At 36.3% G+C, this 24,778-nt stretch overlaps 1 protein-coding gene across 1 annotated transcript; it reads left to right on the forward strand.

Moving 5' to 3' along the window:
* Positions 1 to 2,044: 2,044 nt before the first annotated feature.
* LOC107591802 (semaphorin-3F-like) lies at positions 2,045 to 23,575 on the forward strand. The gene is made up of 18 exons (XM_016281061.1): positions 2,045 to 2,527; positions 5,645 to 5,773; positions 15,570 to 15,730; positions 15,868 to 15,930; positions 16,076 to 16,195; positions 16,290 to 16,383; positions 17,411 to 17,530; positions 17,664 to 17,809; positions 17,896 to 18,010; positions 18,192 to 18,261; positions 18,401 to 18,545; positions 18,753 to 18,975; positions 21,148 to 21,236; positions 21,387 to 21,428; positions 21,568 to 21,725; positions 21,852 to 21,919; positions 22,031 to 22,158; positions 22,978 to 23,575. The coding sequence occupies exons 2-18, from the start codon at positions 5,656 to 5,658 to the stop codon at positions 23,371 to 23,373; spliced, it is 2,256 nt and encodes a 751-aa protein (XP_016136547.1). The 5' UTR covers positions 2,045 to 2,527; positions 5,645 to 5,655; the 3' UTR covers positions 23,374 to 23,575.
* The last annotated feature ends 1,203 nt before the right edge of the window (positions 23,576 to 24,778 follow it).

Genomic DNA, 24,778 nt, shown 5'->3' on the forward strand with positions numbered 1-24,778 from the left:
CTCTTGCTTTGAGCCTGCAAATCCCCATTTATACACTCCAGTGAAAGAAAGACAAACATCTCCCAACAAAACCCCACTGACTTCCTGACCATGTATGATGAAACGTGATGCTTTTTGTAGACCAAATGCATTTGAGCTCTTTAAAATTCAAATACAGCCTTTTTCAATCTTTACAATGCATATAGTATCAAATCAGTGAAAGTTTAAAGGAGAATAAATCATGCACTCTTTCACACAAAGGATATAGTTCGAATTCTCTGCTTTCACAAACATGAGACAGTCACTCAAAAGGTCTGTCGAAGTTAGTAACAAAGGGAAATATATAGCTGTAGCATTAGGTCATCAACTTTTAAGTTGCCATAGCAGCATGTTCATGCAAGATACAAAGGTCACTTGTGAATTAGAATATAAGAAAGTGTTTTCACTTAAAACAGGGTGCGTACAATTCAAAACATGACCTTTTTGACTTGTTCTTTCTCTGTCACATGCCACATCATGTTGTTTCATCAGTGTGGTCTTTTCTCACCAAGTTGAGGTTTTACTGCACTGTTTAAACCAAATAACCTCATATGTTAGGCAATTAAGCTTCTTAGTTGATTCACTGGTTTGCGTAGATGTGGTCGTAAAACTACGGACTGTGTAAAGTGTCTCTGACGTGGGAGAATGTGGGGCTGAATGATAGTGGAGCTGGTGGGGCTTAGTGCATTGTGGGTGAAGATCACACGGAAACCTGAAGTTGACTTGAGTCATTTCCTCTCAGAGGAGAATAAAGGATGCCTCCCACAAAGAGAGAGAAAGGCAAGAAACCACCTCCACATCCGCAGAAGTATAAGAAAAGGGCACATTATGTGATGTCATGAAAAGCAGAGCGTCTTTTTAATCAGCTGAAAAGGAAATGGTAAAACATTTTACATGCCATTCCACTGACTCTTGACTTATATATAAAGGCTATATACAACATTTGTACATTTAGTCTAAGCACTGGCATCCTAATGCATGCTAGAGTCTCGGAGGCCCTAGAAAAAACGCAGACCAAGGGCCTTTTGTGTCCAAAATACAGAGTTGCAAGTTTTTTTGTGTGAGAGAACGTCCTTTCACCCAACCCACCCCCATACGTTGTTTCACCACGTCGTCTTGAGTCATGCAGCTGGACGCAAAATAACTTTGGGAATTTCAGGACACTTTCTGGCAGGACAAACAGATCCACCACAAATGCACTGCAGTGGGTCTAACAATACAACGTACAACATACAACAAAAAAAATGTTTGTAGCACAGTTATGTGCACATCTAATGAGGTGAGACAGACAGACAGGATAGACCACAAAGATTTCATACCATGTACACTGTGCTGCACCGTTTTTGTATTTTTTGAACAGTGGTATAAAAATATATATATATATATATATATATATATATATATATATATATATATATATATATTTGAATATGTAATTCAAATCATATCACTGCATGTTGCATGTTTTTTTTTAAATATAAATTTGCATTGAAAAATGCATTGTAGTATTTTAACAATATGCATCTTAAATGAAAATATGTAATGTAAAATGTAAACAATTGCTAAGATGAAAATTCAGCATGTTTGCTCAAATTTGCAACTGAAAATATTTGTCAACCAACAAAAAAACTAAAATTTGAATCTTTTTCGTTATATAATAATTTCAAATAATTTTCATTCTCCAATCTAAAATTTTAAAATTCTATATAATAAAACATAAAACTTTCCCCATATATTATTCAGTCATCATATTTAATCATATAATCATCATATGTTGCCTTTTACATGTTTTGCCGTTTCAGGAATAGTTCTGTTTGATTATTATTTTACTGCTTTAAATTGCCCTAAAACCGTAATGGAATTTGAATGGCAGATTCCATTGTGACAACATGCCCCGTTATAGGTTGTTCAGTGAACTGTATGCTTTCCCCTGGCCAATAACAGAGGAAATGTTCAGTCGTTTTCTGCCCTCTTCACGGTTAAAGAGGGTTCGCTGGGAGAGTGCTGAGGGGGCTGGACCGTGACACTTCACCGGCGGAATAAACCAAACACTTGCCACCGCGCAGACTTTCAACTCACGGAGACGTGCAGCGTGGAGCTTACGTGACAAGAAGACGAGCACATCTTCTGTTTAGTATTCAAAGTGGCAAACGCTGGAGATATTGTCACGAAAACTGCAAAACACATCTGGACTTTTGTTGCCTTTATCTCCTCAATTGTCTAGATAAGAGCTTAGAAGTATCCTGAGGAATTACGTGCACAAACTGCAACTTTTATCGCCGATTTTTTTGGACAGACTGACACGCCCCAAAAGTGAGAATTCAAAAGGCCTGAGCTATAAAAGGTCTTATGTTTTTATGAGAAGATTTTGGACGGATATCAGAATTTCAGTAAGGCACAAGCTGTGCTCACAGAGACGGTAAGGAATGTAACGATAACATCTCACCTGCGCCTTAAGACACCAAATACTCAGAGCAACAGACCGACTGAAACAAGACCAGCGAATCAGGTGAATATACATCTCTCAGTTTATAGAGAAATCAATATTAAACTTCCTTATGTCATAAGAGAGCTTTTGGCCTCAGGTAGCCAAATGACGGGGAATTCGCTGGTGAGGTTAAAAATAAAAAAGAGAGAGAATGTTGTTTTTTGTTATTGGTTGACTACAACAGCTGAAGATTTGTGCGAACCTGCAGCAGTGTTTACATTTTACAGTCATTTTACAGTCATTTTACAGGTACATTTTACAGGCAATCCAACGTGACCTTACAGTTGACATCATCCTACAATTTGTATAGGCTACGTTATATAAATATTTGAATGTTTTATACCCTTTTTGTATTTACCACAATATATGTCGTTACCAGATATAAAGTACTAGGCTACAATACTACATAAAAAATAAAATTTAGCCTGTATGTAGGCTACATTTTCCAGATGGTTCTTTGTGTGTTCGGTCAAGTTTCTTTTATCTCATGTGCATATGAATAGTTGAATAGTTTATACTTTAGAGATTTTATGTGTTGGAGCAGCTTTATGAACTGAAATTTCTTTTTAAAAATGTCATTTTTATGAGTAATTTTATTTTAAACCGGTAACTGTCATGTTTTATTATTGTATTCTATGAACAGTTTTAAAGAAAGGGACCAAAATCCTATGAAATGTCAGTTCATGAAGTTTTGCATTTAAATAATGTTATTTTGCAGATTCATTTTTTTTATAGAGATCATCATTTTACAATTAATTATATCTGAATTTTAATTGTCAAGTACTAGTGTGGCACTCCAACATCACCCTACAATTTGTGTGTTCTATAAATATTTGATTGTTTTATACACTTTTTGTATTTACCACAATGTATTTGGACTTTTAAAAAGAGAGGTACAGCAACCTAACATTTTGTCAGTCACAAAAAAAGGGGGAAAAACAGGCACAGAGTTGGATTTAATGGACGTCACGTCATAGATTGCGCTTGAACATCCATAATTCATATGCTGGCCATTCCGGCAGAGGACGACTGATACATAATGCATGCTAACAAGAAAGTATAACAGTTTACACCTGTGAAGTTCCACTCAAGATTTAAAACCGCAAATATGTTGGTTAACCGTTTACTTGAGTGATGTAGACATGTATATGCTATGTCTGTCTGTCTGTCTGTCTGTCTGTCTATCTCTACGTTCGTCTATCTGTGTCTTGTTAGGTTAGATGTAGAAGTGATGTTTGTGTGAGAGTGAATGAGAGTCTGTGCTTCCTACTCTTTCCCCTCAAACCAGTGCCAGAACCAACATGTAAGAACACCTGAGTGATTGGTGCTGTTAAACATGTGAAGGAGAGGAGACATAAGACAGATCTGATCTTGCATAGAGTGCGAGTTATATCAAGAGCCAGTGAAACACAGTAAAACATCAGAGGATTTTTAAAATCGGGTTCAAAAGTGAGGACGCTTTGAGCTGGAAAAGATATCAATTATTTGTTGGTTTTCGTAGTCTTTCACAAGAGCACACAAGATCACAAATGTGCATTTGCAGCTTTCAGACCAATCATTCTTTGCTCTTGTCTAACACTAACACAGCAGCTATGATCCCAGTCTGATGTCTACAGTCATGATACACATCTACATGAACATGCAGAGAGATAACTATCTCCAGTGACTTTTTTTTACTCTCCGCTCTCATTTACCAACTTTTCAATGCAATCTACAGTTCTCTCTCACTCTCTCGATGTCATCTTGCAGTTTGGACATGTAGTACATTCCTGGACAAGCCCCTAGATGCACTTTGAATGTGAATTTGAACCAGTGACAGCTGGCAGAGCCTGGACCAGTGTTTGTGTTTGTGCACGCGTGAATTTGTGGAAAAGAAATAAGTGATTTGCCTAGTGTCATACACAGTGGCATACACACAGATGCAGTATTTCTAAGTGCTAATAAAAAATCTGTAAACTGACATGGGATTTAAGCTGATTTAATCGTGCATCTCCAATGAAGAGAATTTATGGACATATAAATCCCAAGTATGTGAGTCCCTGCTGTGCTGACATCACTCACATACATCACTGGCCAGCTGATGATGTCATACACCGGAGCCCAGGATCAGTACCTGATGGAAACTGATCTAAAAGAGGCAGCAGTCGCAGCCCTTGACTCCAGCGAGATCTTCCAAGTTATAACAATGAGCAGCGTGACGGGGTTTTGCAGCAGCTTGGAGTGATTTGCCACCTCCAGCTTTTCCCAGGCGTGTGGCCCCATAAGCTCTAAATCACAATCAGTGATTTTTGGGGAATTTAAATTTTTTTTTGGGGGGGGGGGTCTATTCAATTATTCTAAAGCATGTTAAATATGCAATTCAATCATACAATATTGGGAATTCACCAATTAATTACAGTTATTTTTGGTATTTTATTGAGAGCATGGTGTAAAAATGTCCTAATATCATAATGAAGAAAAAAACAACCCCCTAAGTATTTGGCATGTATTTTTAATTGTTATCTTTAGTAAATTAGTAATGTTTTTATTTTAAATATTATTTAGATTTTATATTACATTTCTAAAAAGAAAAAAAAGTTTATCTGTGGTCATTACGCCACTCCTGCATGAGTTCCACCTCTCGTACACTGGTCACAAACCACAGCTCTTACGATATAATCTGCTAACTCTCAAATCAGTCTGTGCAGTTGCACCGAGTGGATGAAGATGATTAACGGCACCTGTTTTTCCTAAAATAAAACTGACACCATGTTGCATAAATGCTGACCCTCTAATGCAGGCCTGAAACCTCTGTCTTTGCATTGAGTTGAATAGAGGAAGGTGTGACAGGTTGGGATTTTTCTGGCTGTTAAAACTCAAAGCTAAATATACAACATAGTAGAGTACAGTAGTAATGTTTGCTTTCTGTTCCTTCTGCTGTCTGTCTAAATCGAACTGTCTCCATCTCTCTTCCTCCTCTTCTTCTTCTCATTTATTTCCAAGCTTATCTTTTCCTCTTCTCGTCCTTCGTCTGTTCTTCCTTTGTCATTTCAGCCTCTTCCTTTGTCGAAATCGGTGATAAATTTAGCCTCTCCCGTGCTTTTCTCTCTACATGTCAACCTTGTTTTATTTTCTTTCCTTTTGTGTGGTTTTGTATAGGTTGTCTGCGAATGGGTCTAACTATGAGAGTAATGGAAATGAGACTCCTCCTGTTGATATTGGCTTTGTTTGTGTTTGAAGTGGCCTGCACACATCGCTCCGCTCCCAGAGTACACCTGGCTTTTAAAGGTGAGCACAAACATTATCCATTACCTGTCTATGCATACTCAAATACTCAGCTTCTCTCTTTCTCTTTTGCATACACCCACATGCCCGTATGTACACACACATGTACACTCTTAGTCTAAATGAGGACGTACCAGACTTCTGTTGTTGTTATATAAAGCTAGTTATATACAGAATGCTATAGACTAACCATAACCCACACCCTTCCTCTTGAAGAAAACATTTTAGTTGTGTCCCAAATGACATGCTATACACTATGTACTTTACTCTCTAGCGTATGACATTTAAACGGCTAAATACTCTTGATAGCCCCTTCCCCTACGCTACGTAATTAAAGCACTCAACACTGCACACTTCTCGGTTAAATAATGCAACATCTGGGTATTTCAGTTGCACTTCTTGTTGGAATTTTCAGTGTGAAAATTCTACTCACACTGTTTATACCACAAAAAGGCAAATACAGTAATAGTGCATAAGTATGCTAATTGGAACACACCCTTTCACCTGGCTTTTAAAGGTGAGCACAAACATTATCCATTACCTGTCTATGCATACTCAAATACTCAGCTTCTCTCTTTCTCTTTTGCATACACCCACATGCCCGTATGTACACACACATGTACACTCTTAGTCTAAATGAGGACGTACCAGACTTCTGTTGTTGTTATATAAAGCTAGTTATATACAGAATGCTATAGACTAACCATAACCCACACCCTTCCTCTTGAAGAAAACATTTTAGTTGTGTCCCAAATGACATGCTATACACTATGTACTTTACTCTCTAGCGTATGACATTTAGACGGCTAAATACTCTTGATAGCCCCTTCCCCTACGCTACGTAATTAAAGCACTCAACACTGCACACTTCTCGGTTAAATAATGCAACATTTCAGTTGCACTTCTTGTTGGAATTTTCAGTGTGAAAATTCTACTCACACTGTTTATACCACAAAAAGGCAAATACAGTAATAGTGCATAAGTATGCTAATTGGAACACACCCTTTGTATTTTTAGAACAATATTTTATGTATGAATCATGTTTCTAGTTGAGAATGTATTTGGATGTAGGAAGGTTTTGTCAGATTTAGCTTGTAGGGAGCAATTTTATTCCCATATTAAAGCTAATTATGTACACACACACGAACATGTGTTAGCATAGTTTCCTTTTCAGTGCCAAGTAGTTCTTGGCTGAAAACAAATGGTGGATGTTGACAGCACGGTTGAGGTGGGGAACGTGCTGGATCTGGGTGGGTGTCAACTCCGCAATGGAGCATATTCCAGAGAACCTCCAAATCCTGTATATTGTTTATTGTTAAAAAATTCAAGAGCTCAGTAATATTTGACATTTCCTGGATTTTAAGATGAGACAATGCAATGTGGTGTCACTGGGGCTCTGCGAATTCCCATTAATTGGAAACTTTCCTCAGTTCTGTGCACCACAAAATGTAATTTTTAAGTAATCGGACAAAACATTCTACAGGAATGTAAATATAAAAGATTAAATACCAAGGAGTTATTGTTAGTCTAAACATGTTCAGAGGTCTTCTGTTCTAGTGCAACCTTCTGCTTCTTCCATTTTTCTTATCAAATGATGGTTTTCATTCAAACTGATTTTTATTTCAATCTTGTTTATTTGTCGCCACATTCCAACAGAAAATCTGATAGGGTCAACAACTGATGGCAAAATAAACATATTTTACATTTTACTTGAATATATTAAATGCAGTCATTTTTAAGTATTTTTGTAAAAAATAAAAGTACATTTATTGTCAATTATAAATTTTTTCTTTCTTTACCACAGTACACAACAGTAACATATATTTACATTTACATTACATATTTAACCTTAACTAGATTTAAAGTATTGAGTTACTGTCTGAGAATAGGTGGTTTTGGGGGTCATAATTAGGGGTGCTCCGACTTATCGGCTACCGATCACTATCGGCCGATAATCACGTTGGGATGTTTGATCGGCGGTCTCTAAAAACACCGGCACCGTCTCAGTCTCTGTCTGGCGCGGGTGAAATAATTATAATGCTGAAGGTGAGGTACTCGCCTTCATATTTCTTCATTATATAACTTATAAAAGTAATTTGAAAACCTTGTGTGAGACGTAATTTCACAAACAGCGTGAGTGAATTACCTGTGTGCTCTCACTTTCTCTCTCATAATATGCAAATAGCTTCAAATCACCACACATCGCGTCTGTCTATAAGCGAGCTGCGCGCTGCACAGTTGACAGAGGAATTGTCACTTACACAATCGAGGCAGTGTCACTAAAGTCTATAAATTGCATAACCTTTTTTATTCTTGCCAGTGTTTAACCATTCAGCGCTCGCACGCTCTCCTGGAGACCGTGCGCTCATGCACACTCGCAGCGCGCACACACAATGCCAGGTTCACATTACTCCGTTTGCAGTGCTTATGCGGTGCGTATTTTTCCTCACTCATGTTAACGGATTAAAGCGTTCACACTGCACCTGGCAGTGCGTTCCAGTAGTGGTGCGTCTGCAGCAGTGCAGCGATCGTTTCCGCACCGAGTCTATTACTGCGCTGCAAGCGCTGAATTAAAGTAACTTGGATTTGGTTTCGTGGATTGACACGAAAATGTAGTAATTACACCATAAATGCATATTATTAAAGTCTAATGTGTTTTACAGTCAACACATACAGCTTTTAGCTAGGTTTAAAGGGAAAGAGCACTTTAAGGCAATAGTAGATGGCACTCGTGGAGGTAGGAAAACAAAGTTCTTTATGAACTACAGGATTGCTTGTAATAAATATTTAAATGCAAAAGGAAAGGCGGTAGAGCTGACTATTTCTGTCAATGGTAAGTTTGTGATAACGTAAGAAAAGTAGTTGAACTGTTTTGCCACTTGCTTGAGCAACTTAATATATAAATCTAGCAGTAAATGCAGAAGTAAAAAGCATTGAATAATGTGTTGCTTATATTTATTGTGTTTAAACATGTCTGTGAAAGATTGCATTACTGTGCTGTGTAAAAAAAGAATCACAATGCTGAAAAAGTATTTTCATTTGAAATCAAAATAATGGATAAATGTTGTGTTTGTGGTAAACAGTCGCGAATCAGTAGCGGACTCCTGTGTGAAAGCACAGTCCGTGCTGCTTCTCCTCTCACAAGAGACACCTAAGAGGGGAATTCCCCTCATTTTCAAAAATGAAATTCAGGCCCTGAATAAATGTCTAAAAATCCTGATTGGAGTATCACTATAAATAGTTATAAATGATAAAAGAAGGCTTTAAAAAGATCGAGATCGGTATCGGCAGATACTGCTTTCAAAAATCCTGATCGGAGCACCCCTAGTCATAATTCATAATAAGGCATAATTTTGATAAAGAGAAAGTCAAATGACATTAATGTTAAGGTCATTATATTGATTCATTTTATAGTATAAAATGTTATATCGTGTAAAAATACAGTGTAAAATGTTTCTATTATATAAACTAATGGAAGGTATAGCCTTCTCAAGAACCAGTGCTGTAACTCCTTATGTGAATTTTGCAGTTCCTTTTGCAGACCTTTTCTTTGTTTGCTATTCTGATCTATTTCTGTTGGTTTTTAGTATTTTCTCTTTAAAGGGAATCTGACACAAAACTCTCATTGTGGAGAAGTTGAGGGATATTCCCACAGATTCTTTCCCAGCATTCTCCTCTCATAAATGTCTTCAAAGCATATATGAGGTCTAACTCAAAGTCCTTTTGAACAATTATAGTCATTGTCAGCTGTCAAGCTGTCACCCTCAGTCTTGACAAACACATACACATGCATACAGTCACTTCATAGACACATTAGTGCAACTAATACATACACGGGTATCCACACGGTACACAGGCCTCTAACTATAATTTTGAAGCAGGTTGAAATATGGGCTGCTTAACACATACCTGATGTAAACGGGAATTAAAAGTGTGAATCACGTAAGAGGAATTCTCCCATATAATGTTTCATCTGAATAAGTTAAAAGTGGAGAGAGGTCCCACATAATTACTTCAAAGATTATAGAGTGGCCCATCTCTCATGTATGTGGGATTGTAACCCTGCGCATTATTGTTTGGAAAGTACTCTGAGATTAAAAACATGGGGAGCATCAAAATGCAGCACTCCACCAGAATATAAGCACAATTTTTGATTTGCTTGTGTTGTACCAACCGGACTGTAAACAACTTTTTCTTTCCGAAGGAGCATTTTTCCCAAGTCACTCCATTTTAGTTAGCTATTTCTGTGGGGCCTCATTCCTTGCTATGGTTCAATAACTATGACCTACATAAAAAGCTGACTTGACTTGACTCCAGTTAGCACTCAAAGCTACCTTTGTTAGTCTTTCTTTAAATATTCTGGTGCGGTTATTAGTCGTTTTTAGGTCATTTGGCAATTATGAAAAGGATATTTTGGGAATAATTTTCCTTGGAAGACTTGCTGTGTGTAAATGCAAAGAACAAGAGCAATGTGTCAAGACCGGTTTGATAATTACACTCCAATTGGAAATTGACCAATTCATCTCTTGATTTAACTTATCATCTCATTCTCATCTCATTTTGTTATTTGTAGGGATGCACAATATATTGGTACCATATTTGTTATAGGATAATATATTTTTTACAAATGTATAATTTTATATTGCATCCTTATTTCCCATATTTTTAGATTTTGATTACATTTGTTGTTATCTAACACTCAAATTTCATCTTTAAAAAATAATTTGATAATTGTTAAATGTAATCCTGAGTAAATCCATTTTCATACTGTACATAATATTGTTTGGCATCTAAAATCACTTACACTTGTAAAACAATTGTTTTTATTATTAACATTTTTAATTTAAATGCCTAAGGCAAAGTAGGAAAACATTTTATGTTTGTTATATCAGCCAGAATTTTAATATCGATGCATCCCTTATTTTTTTGAGGTGGGATGTGAAATGGTCTGATTATGGTTATGGACAACTGACAATAAGAAAACATTAATTGTTTCATGACCAATAAGTAGGGGTTCTTCTATTTTACAGTAAACATTGTTTGATGCCTCAATTCTTAGTGATGCTTGAGATTTTGAGATAATTCAATTGACCCCTCTGTTTTTCACAAACAATCCAATCAAGATAGGTTAAAAGTGCCTTGAAGGAAATTCATAATGATGTTAGCAGGATTCATGAGATAGAAAAGCTGTTTGCAATATCAATCACCTCTTGTTTCATATTTCACATTGCCCGGGGCTCTTATTCCTCCTGCTTGTGCCCTGATAAAACCTAATTGAAGAGATGACTGGGCTGAATTATACGCCCTCAGTAATTTGGATTGTTAGCTTTGTCTTGTCTTTCATCACCCGTCCCTGTAATTCCACTGAAACTCTTTGGCTCTGATCCAGTCCATTTCTGCCCTCCCTTTTTCCTCAATTGCAATGTATTTTACCCCTGTCAGGAAAGATCCCCCTTCCAGTATTAAAGCCCGCTCTCACCCTCGCCACCACCCTCTCCTTCACATCAAGAATAGCTGGGCGGAAAAATCCACTTGTCTCATTGGCCTCTCTATTTTCTGCTGTTATCTGAGATGGATTGTTCATTGTTTGCCACCGGGATGGTCTTTGTTTCGGAGGCGCCTGCAGACGAGGGAAGGTCTTTGTGTAATTCTAGAAAGTGTACCCAACTAGAGACTATGAGAATACTGCATGAAACTGGCAGAAAGAGTGAAAGAGGAACACGATATTCTACACTGGCCCTAGTGCGCCCAGTGTGTAACTGTACCCTATTATGATTAAGCAATTTACTTTGATCAGTTTAATAATTTATTCAGATTATGATATGCTGATTAAATAATCACGTTATTTTATTTATTTATTTATTAGTATAATTCAAAGATATTGTGGCAAATTAGTAACTTTTTAAAAAATATATATATTTAAATATGTAATTTAAATTTTTTTTTAATGTAATTTAAATTTACTTTGGCAAATACAAGTTTCTGAATTTTATATTTCAGCTTAGATAAAATAATAAATATAAAATATATTTTGTCATTTTTGTTTTTTTTACTATTTAAAAAAATATATACAATTTTATATATAATGTTTTGTTATATTTGAGACTGTTTGAAAGTGCACAGTGTATTGTTAAGTCCCAGTTGAATTCTTCTCACAACAAAGACTTCCTGCAGGATGTTGTATCACTAGCCTCACCTTTGTACCAGCGTCTCTCACCCGTGATTGTAATGAACCCGTGCTGCGTCCACTGCAGGTTTGGCAGAGGTGCCGTGTCCGGTGTTCTTTCCTGACGGTAAAGGGAAGAGAGGGGAACAGGATTGTACATAAGCTCTTTCCCTTTTGCCCACCCAGTTCCGTGTCCAACAGATATCCGATCATTAGCAGTTATTTTAGCACCTACTCTCTAGAGCATCCTGTAAACACACATTCAAACATATTAGATACTTTTAGAACATTAACAACGTCATTGAAATGCCCACATTTCCTGTGCCTAAACGTTTCCATGGGTGTGTAAACATCCATACGGATGATCGTCCAGGGAAAGATGACAAAGCTCATTAACAAATCAGTCTTTCGCTTGTAGTTTGAGGTTTTAGTACATATTTTGCAATGTAAAAGGCTACAGTGAGCTTGTATTAAGCTACATTCAAATGCTCACCCTGTCACTCAGTAGGGCAGCGCTTGAAATATTCAGCTCTTAAAAGCTCATCAGACACACTGACAATGAATCAAGCTCTTAAATGCACTCTTACATTTATTTCAGCTTGATAAAACAGAAAGAAAGTGTTGCGTTTGCTGAACTAACTCTTATGTTGAGCAAGACTGCATTTATTTGATCAAAAATACAGTAAAAATAGTAATATTGTGAAATATTATTAAAATTTAAAACAACGATTTTAATAGATTTAAAAATGTAATTTATTCCTGATGGCAAAGCTGCATTATTTAGAAGTCATTACTCCAGTCCTCAGTGTCACATGATCCTTCAGAAATCATTCTAAAATGCCGATTTGTGCTCAAGAAAGGTTTGTTTTTTTAAATCAGTGTTGAACAGGTTGTATTGCTAAATATTTTTGTGGATACTGTGATTCTTTTTTTTTTTCAGGAGGAGAAAGTTAAAAAGAACAGCATTTATTTGAAATAGAAATCTTATCTAACAATGTAAAAGTCTTCACTGTCATTTTTTTTATCAATTTAAATTTCTTAAAGTGTATTGTGTAGCAATTCTGTATGACTAGAAATTCAGGATGTTACTGGAAATGGATGAATGAAGGAAAGATTAGTGTATAATTAGTCATCTATGAATGTAGCTCATGAAAGAGTTTCAGGACTTCATCCTCAATGGAGAGCATGGTATTGTGTGTGTGTGTGTGTGTGTGTGTCAGTACTGATCCAGAACAGGGGAAGAAGTATAAAAGAACAGATAAAAAAAAAAAAAAGTGTTCGAGTTTGAATAAGATCAAAGGAGTAGAGTTTAGGGAGAGAAAAGAATGCTCTCCAATAGGACTGAATATACTGAGACACAGGGCTTTCTTTAAAATGTTCTCATGTTTGTGTGGCAATCACTAATTCCTATTATTTCCTTTTATTCAGCAATAATGCATTACATTTATCGAAACAAAAATAACAGTAAGACATGTATTATGTTACAGAAGAATTCTATTTCAAATAAATGCCATGCATTTGAACTTTCTATTTATCAAAGGAAAGAATTTAAATTTTGGGTGAACTGTTCCTTTAAAATCTTTCCTGTCTATTATTAAATGCTGATGCCTCTGCAGGCCTGTAATCACCTGATCATAATTCATGACCGACACAAGTCTACGCTGTTAAACTTTCACACAGCATTAACTGCAATTCTTGCATCAGGGCCTGGTGTTCTTTTGAAGTTCTGTGACAGCCTGCAAGAATGTCCGAATAAACAGTTCATTTGAACTTCACTGAATTTCTTCATTTTAATCTTTGCCTTCAAGATGGAATATCTGGCCCACATGTGGAAGTGTTTTTCTATTTGCTGGCACTCAGGAAATATTTCTGGAACTGTGTTAAGTGCAGTTTGCTCCCAAGAGACACCAACTTGCACTTCTCAGCTCTTCCTTCCACCTTGGAGAAGAGCTCGCTGCTACTACAAGATTTCATCTGGAGAAGGAAATGCCCACAGAACTATGTTTACCCCATTAGACTGAGAGCATGTTAGTTTAGTCGGAAAGCTGATGCGTGACAGTAAAGAGCACCCCCTACAGATGAAACACTATTTTACTAATAGATTGATCAGTGCTTCCTACCCTTTCTGTCTTCTGCACCTTTTAATGTACTTTAATTGACTATTTTTATTCATCAAGGACATTAAATTGATCAAAAGTGACAATAAATACATCTACATTATTACAAAAATTCTGTTTCAAATAGATGCTGTTCTTTTCCTGTACCTGAATGCTGAAAAAAATGTATGACCGTTTCTCTAAAATTAAAGTAGCACAACCGTTTTCAACTGTGATAAAAATAGTAAGAAATTCCATCAGCCATTACTCCAGTCTAAAGTGTCACATGATCCTTCAGAAATAATTCTAATATGCTGATTTATTATTAGAATTATCAATGTTGGCAACAGATGTGCAGCACAACTGTTGCCAACATTGATAATTCTAATAATAAATCAGCATATTAGAATGTGCTGCCAAATATATTTTTTTGGAAACTGCGATACTTTTTTCAGGATTCTTTGATTCTTTTCCTGTACCTGAATGCTGAAAAAAAATGTATGACCGTTTCTCTAAAATTAAAGTAGCACAACCGTTTTCAACTGTGATAAAAATAGTAAGAAATTATTCTTGAGCACTAAATCAGCATATTAGAATGATTTCTGAAGGATCATGTGACACTAACGACTGAAGTCATGGCTGCTGACAATTTAGGAATACATTTAAAATATATTTAAAAATATTATCTTGTATATATTAGTTCTGTCAAACAATTAATCGTGATTTAATCACATCCAAAATAAGTTGTTGTTTAAATAATATTTGTGTGTGTACTGTGTATATTTATTATGTATATATAAATACACATGCATGTGTATATATTTAAGAAAAATATGATATTTTTTTGGAAACTGCGATACTTTTTTCAGGATTCTTTGATGAATAAAAAGTTAAAAAGAACAGCATTTATTCAAAATATAAATCTTTTCTAAAAAATCTAAATCTTTGCTATCACTTAACAATTTAACACATCCTTGCTGAATAAAACGTTTTCATTTCTTTAAAAAAAAAAAAAAAGAAAGAATAAAAATGTTCCGACCCCAAACTTTTGAACTATAGTGTATATTGTTAGAAAAGATTTATATTTTAAATAAATGCTCTTCTTTTTAACTTTTTATTCATCAAAGAATCCTGAAAAACATATCACAGGTTCCAAAAAAATATTAAGCAGCACAACAGTTTCCAGCACTGATAATAAATCAGCATATTAGAATGATTTCTGAAGGATCATGTGACACTGAAGACTGGAGTAATGATGCAGAAAATTCAGCTTTGTCATCACAGGAATAAATTGGATTTTAATGTATATTAAAATAGAAAAATTTTATTTTACATCATAATAATATTTCACAATATTAAATTTTTTCCTGTGTTTTTGATCAAATAAATGCATCCTTGATGTGCATAAGAAACTTTAACATTAAAAATCATCCTGATCCCAAACTTTTGACTGGTAGTGTGAATATATATATATATATACTGTATATCAAGCAGGATTTTTTTTTATTTCCTGTGCTTCTCTTTTGTCATTCATCAGAACTTATAGACACTCGAACAGCAAGGCCATTCAGTTTCTCCTTCAACACCAGTGACTACCGGATCTTGCATGTTGACCCAGACCAGGGGCGGTTGTACCTGGGCAGCCGTGAATATCTGGTCTCTCTGGACATGCAAAACATCAACAAAGAGCCTCTCATTGTAAGTGATGATTCAAATGAATCAATTCCATTCACAACAAAACAACATGAAGCAATTAGCACCCAAACGCTGACCCCAGAAGAATTGAAGTGTCAGTGAATTCTTCTCATAATGCAGTGGGTGTTTTATGTCTGTAGATCCACTGGCCGGCTCCAGCCCAGAGAAAGGGAGAGTGTCAGATGACTGGGAAAGGCAGGCATGTGAGTTTACATCATTCTTTTCATCTAACCACTCTAATTAGTACTAAATGACTCACTAAATAAGATATGTGAGACTCTTGGTCTCACATATATCAATGTGACCTATATAAGTTTTTAACAGTGGTTTGTGTGTGTGTGTTTTCAGGGAGAGTGTGCTAACTTTGTGCGTCTGATTGAACCGTGGAACAGGACTCACCTGTACACCTGCGGCACAGGAGCTTATAAACCCATCTGCACCTTCATCAACAGAGGCTGGAGAGCTGAGGTACACACACACACACAAACATACTCTTTATACTCATATGTAGACACAACCAGCAGTAACCCAACCAATGCTTTCCCTGCTCTGATGTCCACAGGACTATCTCTTCAGACTGGTTCCTGGATATGTGGACTCTGGAAAGGGAAAATGCTCTTACGATCCAAACCAGGAGAACGTTGCAGCCCTGATTAGTAAGAATAGATTAATGAAGATTATATGTAATTGATGCTTTGCTAAATCCTACTGTAGCAACTGTTGCAGTTCACCACATTATCAAACAAACTCCAAAACAGCAGAACATAAGAGAATCATAACATGTTAACCAACACATATAATAAGATAACAGAAAAAATACATACGACAACATAACAGAATCATAACATGCCATGAAATAACAAAATCATAGCATATTAAGTATCAGAATCATAACAGAATAACATAACATATAATCATAAAAGAATCGTAGGATAGAATAGAACATAGAATAGAATTATAGAATCATACCAGAAAGAAAATCACAACAGAATCATAACATTGGACAGCTACATTTGCTCCAGGGTAAATCACTGGTAATTTGTTTACATATTCATTCAAGTATATAGTTGTCTGTGATAAGCTTTTGATTTGCAGTTTCTAATCATGTTATTACATAATTTAACAATTACTTAAAACATCAATTCATTCTAGTCCATATATAAATACATACTATGCAGAATAAAATAATGAAAATCAATTTTAATTTTACCACTTTAACATGGGCATATTTTAACTATTACATGTCTTACCTATTTAATTTATCCTTATCTGATGTTCTGTAAAGCACAAATGATCAACAGCAAGAGGGCATAGTTTATCGAAGGGTCAATAACCTGTCTAATGTGTCGTCACACAACAGTTCAGCAAATTTCACAAAATCATCTGAAACATGTAGCTTTACTTGTACTTATGAATGATTTTTTTACCTTTATTTATATAGCACTTCATACAATACTGATTGTGTCAAAGCAGTTTTACAGTGTCAAACAGGAAAATAGTTTGTCAATAATGCAAGGGGACAACAACAAAGACTAATTTTTCCAGTTCATTGATGATTCAGTGGTGTTATCATCCAGTTCAGCTCTCTTCCAATAATGTCTGTGCAATCAGTCAAGCGTCCCCAACTAAGCAAGCCAAAGGCGACAGTGGCATTTATCTTTTCCTCACCTCTCCTCCATCTAGATGGAAACCTGTATGCTGGAGTGCCGGTGGACTTCATGAGCACTGATCCAGGCATCTTCAGGACCATGGGGAGCCGGCCAGCTGTTAGATCAGAGCAGTATGACTCTAGGTGGCTGAATGGTAAATAGCTTAGCTGTTCATATTTGGATTGTAAGATGACATTTGAATTATTTTGACAAATATTTGCTCAGCTGTTTTAGTTTCCATTAAATATTTGGATGGACATTACATGCACACTCTGTTTATTTCCTAGAACCTGTATTTGTTCACATGAAACAGATTCCTGACAGCTCAGAGAAGAACGACGACAAACTCTATTTCTTCTTCCGTGAGAAGAGTCTGGACTCCGGGGCTGGAGCGAGTCCAAGTGTGCTGGCCAGAGTGGGCCGCGTGTGCCTGGTGAGCAAGATCCAGAAACTGAACGTTCGCAGGAAGCAGTTCACAGTTCAGTCAGTCAATAAACAACTGTTTGTGTTTTATCACAGAATGATGAGGGCGGACAGAAGTCACTTGTGAACAAATGGACAACTTTTTTGAAGGCCAGGCTGGTGTGCTCTGTGATGGGCGATGATGGGGTTGAAACCTTCTTTGATGAACTGAGTGAGTGCTGTTTTTTTTCCCAAGTTTATTTCATAGCAGTTTGTTATGTGTTACATACAATCTAGTGGTGTTAAATCTGCCAAGTATTTCAGATATAGCAAATACTGTTGTATTTCCAGTGATGCATACTTAATATCTCAGCATTGACACAGTTTTGAACTTCTTTTCTCATCCGCTCCAGGGGACATGTTTATCCAACCCACCCAGGATGAACGAAACCCAGTGGTATATGGTGTCTTCTCAACTTCTGGGTACATATTTTCTTCAGATCAACACAAAATGTCAAATTATAGTAATTTCTGACTTTTCATATTCTTCTTTTTGTGTTTTAATTTCACTTTGGAAATGATTTATTGTTTCTGGATCTGTGATATTTTACTCGTCTCTTAGCTCTGTGTTTAAAGGCTCAGCCGTGTGTGTCTACTCAATGGCTGACATCCGAAATGTCTTTAATGGCCCATTCGCCCATAAACACGGACACAACTACCAATGGACTACTTATACAGGGAAGATTCCCTATCCTCGTCCGGGAACAGTGAGTTTCAGTCAATTCCTCTCTTAAGCTTTATGAACATTTTGAAATTTCACCCACAGTATTTGTCAATGCATATCCTTGTGTGTTTCCTATCATCTTACAGTATCTATGATATATATTTTATGGCTATAAAGGTATTTTTAAGACAAGCAAACCCAGAAGCATGTACATTTTTCTGACTGGCTTTTCCTCCATGTCCCACATCAGTGTCCAGGAGGCACATTCACACCGGGCCTTCAGTCCACAAAAGAGTTCTCAGATGAAGCGGTTAACTTCATTCGTGCTCATCCTCTCATGTACCACCCCGTGTATCCCATTCACAAGCGCCCTCTGGTGGTGCGCTCTGGTGTAGACTGTCGCTTTACTACTATTGCAGTGGATCAGGTGGATGCTGTGGATGGCCGTTATGAGGTTCTCTTCCTGGGAACAGGTGAGTCTGCATCTTCTGAATGCCGATATTAGTTAAGCTTAGTGAATCTGTTAAACTTGGGGTGGTGTAGTCTAGTTGTTAAAGTAAGCATGAAATGAAAATTCCCCTTATCAATTATCTCAATGCATATTATAGATCTTGTTGTGAACAACTCATGCAGGAATATGTTTCGTTTTAAAGGGGTCATATGATGCTGCTAAAAAGAACATTATTTGGTGTAATGAAATGTGTTTATGCGGTTTAAGGTTCAAAAAACACATTATTTTCCACATACTGTACATTATTGTTTCTCCTCTATGCCCCGCCTTTCTGAAACGCGTTGATTTTTACAAAGCTCATCGGTCTGAAAAAGCGAGGTGTGCTGTGATTGGCCAGCTATCCAGTGCGTTGTGATTGGCCGAATTCCTCAAGCGTGTGACGGAAATGTTACGTCCCTTACCATATCGTGATGCCTGCGGCAACCACATGTGACAACCCCGGCAATCGACAGCGCGAAGTTGAAGTATTTCCTCCGCGACCAGCACGGATCAGCTCCAGGCATGATGAAGCAGATATCGTCCTCTTTTGGAAGGCCAAACAAAGTAGTTTCACTTTCACAGTGAAGCACACAGCGCCTTCATGTCATGGCGGCGGCGGCAACAACAATACTACAGCAAGAATAATAGTTACGGCGCCTTTCTTTGCGTGAACATTTTGACGGCGTTATGCAAATCTTCCCAGATAGTGACGTAGGTATGTGGGGGCGTGTTAGAACGAGCCGTTTTAGGTAGGCGTGGCTGACTCTTAACTTTTATAGAATATTATTTTGGATTTGAGACTTTAGTCTTTGCAACTTTACAGATCTTCTTTATGCACCAAGAGCTTGTAACACTCCAAAGAGAAAGGAAAAATTTTAATCGAAAAAAAAAAAAATATAAGAAATTTTATTTTGCAAACAGATATATAATTTACCGGTGACAAATCAAATCCAAAATAACCAAGGTCAACAAAACATACATGACAGCCAACATGATTTGAGTGAGTGAGTGAGTGAGTGAGTGAGCGAGCGAGCGTAAGTGTGACTGGGCATGAGGGGTGGAAGTATATAAACAAAGGAACATGTAGAAAAGTACAACAGACATAAAAATAGTAGAAAACCAGGTCAACAAAACATACATGACAGCCAACATGATTTGAGTGAGTGAGTGAGTGAGTGAGTGAGCGAGCGAGCGTAAGTGTGACTGGGCATGAGGGGTGGAAGTATATAAACAAAGGAACATGTAGAAAAGTACAACAGACATAAAAATAGTAGAAAACCAGTAATGATGACAATAGTAATAATGATGATAATAATAGCATTAATAACAAAAATCAGAGGATGGAGGATGAGGAAGGTGATAAGTAATAATAGTAATAGTAGTAGCAATAATAATAATAAAAAATAAAAATAAACATATAAATAATAATAACAATAATAGTAATATCGACCTTTATATTATATAGTAATAATAATAATAATAATAATTAACTCAATTAATCAGAAATGAGGGTAAAGTTAGAGGATGTGGAAAATAAATAGCAAAATAATAGTATTAATTAGTAATAGTAGCAATAATAACAATATTAACAATAAACTCATTCATCAGGAAAAGGGGGGAGGTTGGAGGATCAGGAAGAGGACAAATAGTAATAATAATAATGGTAGTAGTAGTAATAATAACGGCACCAACAACAACAATAATAATAATAATAAAGCTATCAATAGTGAGATATTGTAAGGCTGCCTCTGGGCCCTCCATGACCACAGCATAAGTTGGGCCCCCACCCATGTCATCCTACGACGGGCCATCAAGGAGAGGTGTTGTGGGGCACAGGGCCCAAAGTCCCACCCGTGGCCGCCACATACATGCCATGCTTACCCTATATATATATTTATTTATTTTTTTGACCTCATAATGTTTAATCAAAATGTCATAATATGCTGGACTTCTCCAATCATTTGAACTCAGCCCTGCAAGCTCACATGTATCTGCCTCCACTTTTAAATGCAACACCCTAAACCCAATCAAGCACCGTTGCACAGAACCAAGTCCCCACCATAGATTTTTTCTTTTCAGATCATCTGTAATGTAGGTTGCAGATTTTGGTAAACATATTGTGTTGACAGTGTATCACTTTTCTGTCACCCCACAGATCGTGGTACGGTCCAAAAAGTTATTGTTCTGCCCAAGGATCCCACCACAATGGAAGAGCTCACTTTAGAGGAAGTGGAAGTTTTCAGGGTAAATACATTTTAAAAACATTTTTCGGACCTCAGCATTTTAATGTTATACTAAAAATAAATAATGACATCTGTGTGTGTGTGTGTGTGTGTGTGTGTGTGTAAAATAAAAATTGAAAATATAATATACTTTTCTATTTCTTATTTATAGACACCTGCTCCTGTCAAAACAATGTACATATCAGCCAAAAGGGTAAGATATAATAAAACACATTTTAATACCCTTTAAGAGTGTAATTTTTAAAAATGTATTACAGAAATCATAGAATAATGATTTCATCCAGCAATAGGGCATTACAATTTTTTTTATATAATTGTTTTTTTTTTTGCAGCAACAGCTGTACATATCTTCAGAAGCAGGTCTTACCCAAATGTCCTTGCACCGTTGTGGAGTATATGGAAAGGCCTGTTCAGACTGCTGCCTGGCCAGAGACCCCTACTGCGCTTGGGATGGAGAAAACTGCTCTGCCTTTACACAAGCCACCAAAAGGTCTGAGAACCTGAAATCTTTAAAATTGTACTTACTTATCCAGTCTCTTCACAGCTGAATCAAGATGAGAATGAATGATGAGAAAATTATGTGGCGTTTGATTATATCTTGTATTATTTCATTTAGGAGGAGCAGAAGGCAGGATGTGAAACATGGTGACCCTTTGCGTCAGTGCCGGGGCTACAACGCTAAAGGTAAAAACCAACAGTCATCAATAAATAATCTGCAGGATTCTAATCAGGGCAGTCTGATGTATTTGTATAATAAGACAGCATATGACTTTAATATCTTTCTGTATTTACTAGTGGAGAGGAGACTGCAGGAGAAAGTTCAGTTCGGTGTGGAGGGTAGCAGCACATTTCTGGAGTGTGTGCCACGCTCTCCTCAGGCCACTATCAAATGGCTCTACCAAAAGGAGGGAAGACGAAAAGTGGTATGATTGCATTTTTATTTTATTTCAAACCAACCAACCCGACTGACCAACCAACTAACCAGCCAAAAAGAACATTACATAATAAGATTTTTATTTTGTTGGTTAATATGCACTACTGTATTTATTTATTTGTTTGTTTAAAGAAATAAACATTTTATACAGCAACATTAAGACACGATAAATTTATTAAAAGGAACAGTAAACACATTTGTGACCCTGGAGCACAAAACCAGTCTTAAGTCGCTTGGGTATATTTGTAGCAACAGCCAAAAATACATTGTATGGGTCAAAATTATAGATTTTTCTTTTATGCCAAAAATCATTAGGATATTAAGTAAAGATCATGTTCCATGAAGATATTTTGTAAATGTCTTACTGTAAATATATTCAAACTTAATTTATTATTAGTAATGGGCATTGTTAAGAACTTTATTTGGACAACTTTAAAGGCGATTTTCTCAATATTTTGATTTTTTTGCACCCTCAGATTCCAGATATTCAAATAGTTGTATCTCGGCCAAATATTGTCCTATCCTAACAAACCATACATCAATGGAAAGCTCAATTTTGAAAAATGGACCCTTATGACTGGTTTTCTGGTCCAGGGTCACATTTATGTTACAAAAGATTTCTATTATTTAACAATAATAAATGTCTCTTGAGCATCAAATCATCATATTAGAATGATTTCTGAAGGAAAAGGTATTTTAAGATCTAATAAAATTAATACAATTTCACAATATTACTATGTAGGATATATGCAACCTTGTTCAGCATAAGACGTTTTTCAAAAACATTTAAAAATCTCTTTGTTGACAGCTGAATCGAGACGGTGAGTTTCTTAAGACTCCTCAGGGGGTCCTTCTGAAAACACTCACCAAATCAGATGCAGGCCTCTACCATTGCCTGGCCACAGAAAATAACTTCAAACACACGTTGGCTCGTGTCTCCTTGCGCATCCTGGACCGGGACATCGCTGTAGCCCTCACCACCCCCGATGAGGAGGAAGAGGCATCAAGGAGCCGTCACAAAGACCATCAACATGACCCTGCACCTCCCACCAAAGTGCTCCTGCTGGAGCCTGAAATGCGTCTGATTCAGCAGTACTGCAAGTCCTACTGGGAGCAGCTGACGGCCGGGGGAAACTCACAGGCTGACCTCCCCAAACGTACAAATCGCAGACACACAGATGCACTGACGGCTAGTGGGGAGTGAGGAGGACAAGAAAAGAGAGTTACCTGTCTGTCACCTTGCACCGAGCGGTTTGTGGACTTGCATAGGTTAGTTCATATGCAGTGGCACCAAAAAGTATTTGGACACTTTTGGACCATTTAGACACTTTTTTACAGTGTTCAAAGTGAATAAAAATAAATTTGTGATTCTTAAAAATGAAAATGTATTAATTTCCTCCCCAAAAGTATTTGGACACTTTTAGACAATTAATTATGATTACATTTGTACAATATTCCAAAGTATTTTTTGACATCTAAAAATGAATATATTACAGTGTTCAGAAGTTAACCAATTGTATAAATTAATATTAATGTAAAATTAATTCATGAACAGACGCTCCAAATATTTGGAAATTACTTTTTATTTTGGACACGTAAAAAAATTGATAAATTTTTAGTGTTTAAAAAAACATTTTTAAATGAATTAATTCATAAGCCGTGTCCCCAAAAATATTTTTTAAAAATGAAAGTTTAAAAAAAAAAAATCCCAATATATAAAAAAAAAATCAATTTTGAACGCTGTATCTGGTTTTTGAAATTTGCCACTTGGCTTGATATTTTGTTATCTAATGCAATAGCATTTACCCTCAAAAAATGAAATGTCCAAATCCTTTTTGGGGTCATTGTATGTAATCAAACATTCATTGTTCATTTGTTCACTGATCCAAAGTTGATGTACGTGACCATTCGTCTGTTGTACTGGGATTGTATTCGGTGTTGATTTAGGACTTAACATTTCCACTTGCCACAGTGATTTGACTGAATTTCAGTATTATAAACAGGTGTAAACTTTTACTAATCTCACAAATTAAGCTATAAATGACCACCAGGATTCAGTCATTACATACTGGCTTTAATTAAAATTAAAAAATCAACCGAACCATAAAGCACCTTTAAAGAGGATATTACCTCACAAGCTTTGAAACGTTCCACTATCCTGTCATCAGGAAGAGCCTTTGTTAAATCACCAGTCATTGGGCCAGTGCAATTTCTAATGTTCCACCTGGATTATGAAATTGTTAAAGTAATTTATGTATGTATGTTTATATATGTATGGATTCTAATAGCTAGGTTAATAATGGAGCCAAACATTTGCAAGAACCCACTTGCCTTCATATCTGTGACTCTGGCTGTTTCTCACCATTTGTAATATATATTTATTTGAAGTTGTATATATTTTTTTTTATGGGAAGATCTTTGTTGTTAGAGGATACTGAATAAGGGTGGAGGGCATTTTTGCATGATTGAGAAATTCGATATGTTATATTTATTTAAATGCATTCAATATGACTGACACTGTTTAGGAAATGGCACTTTTATGTTGTGCATTTCAGTTCATGCTTTGTGCCTGGTTGAGCAATCACCGTTCAAGCAAATACAAACATCAT

Source organism: Sinocyclocheilus grahami, unplaced genomic scaffold (genome assembly GCF_001515645.1).
Source record: "Sinocyclocheilus grahami isolate Dianchi unplaced genomic scaffold, SAMN03320097.WGS_v1.1 scaffold146.1, whole genome shotgun sequence".
In the NCBI taxonomy this organism is placed as follows: Eukaryota; Metazoa; Chordata; class Actinopteri; order Cypriniformes; family Cyprinidae; genus Sinocyclocheilus; species Sinocyclocheilus grahami.

Bases quoted from the DNA above. Each gene is read 5' to 3' on its own strand.
- LOC107591802 (XM_016281061.1), top strand. From the start codon at position 5,656: ATGGGTCTAACTATGAGAGTAATGGAAATGAGACTCCTCCTGTTGATA. The intron at 16,196-16,289 runs GTACACACACAC...TGATGTCCACAG, and splicing joins ACAGAGGCTGGAGAGCTGAG to GACTATCTCTTCAGACTGGT. The intron at 18,262-18,400 runs GTACATATTTTC...CTCGTCTCTTAG, and splicing joins GGTGTCTTCTCAACTTCTGG to CTCTGTGTTTAAAGGCTCAG.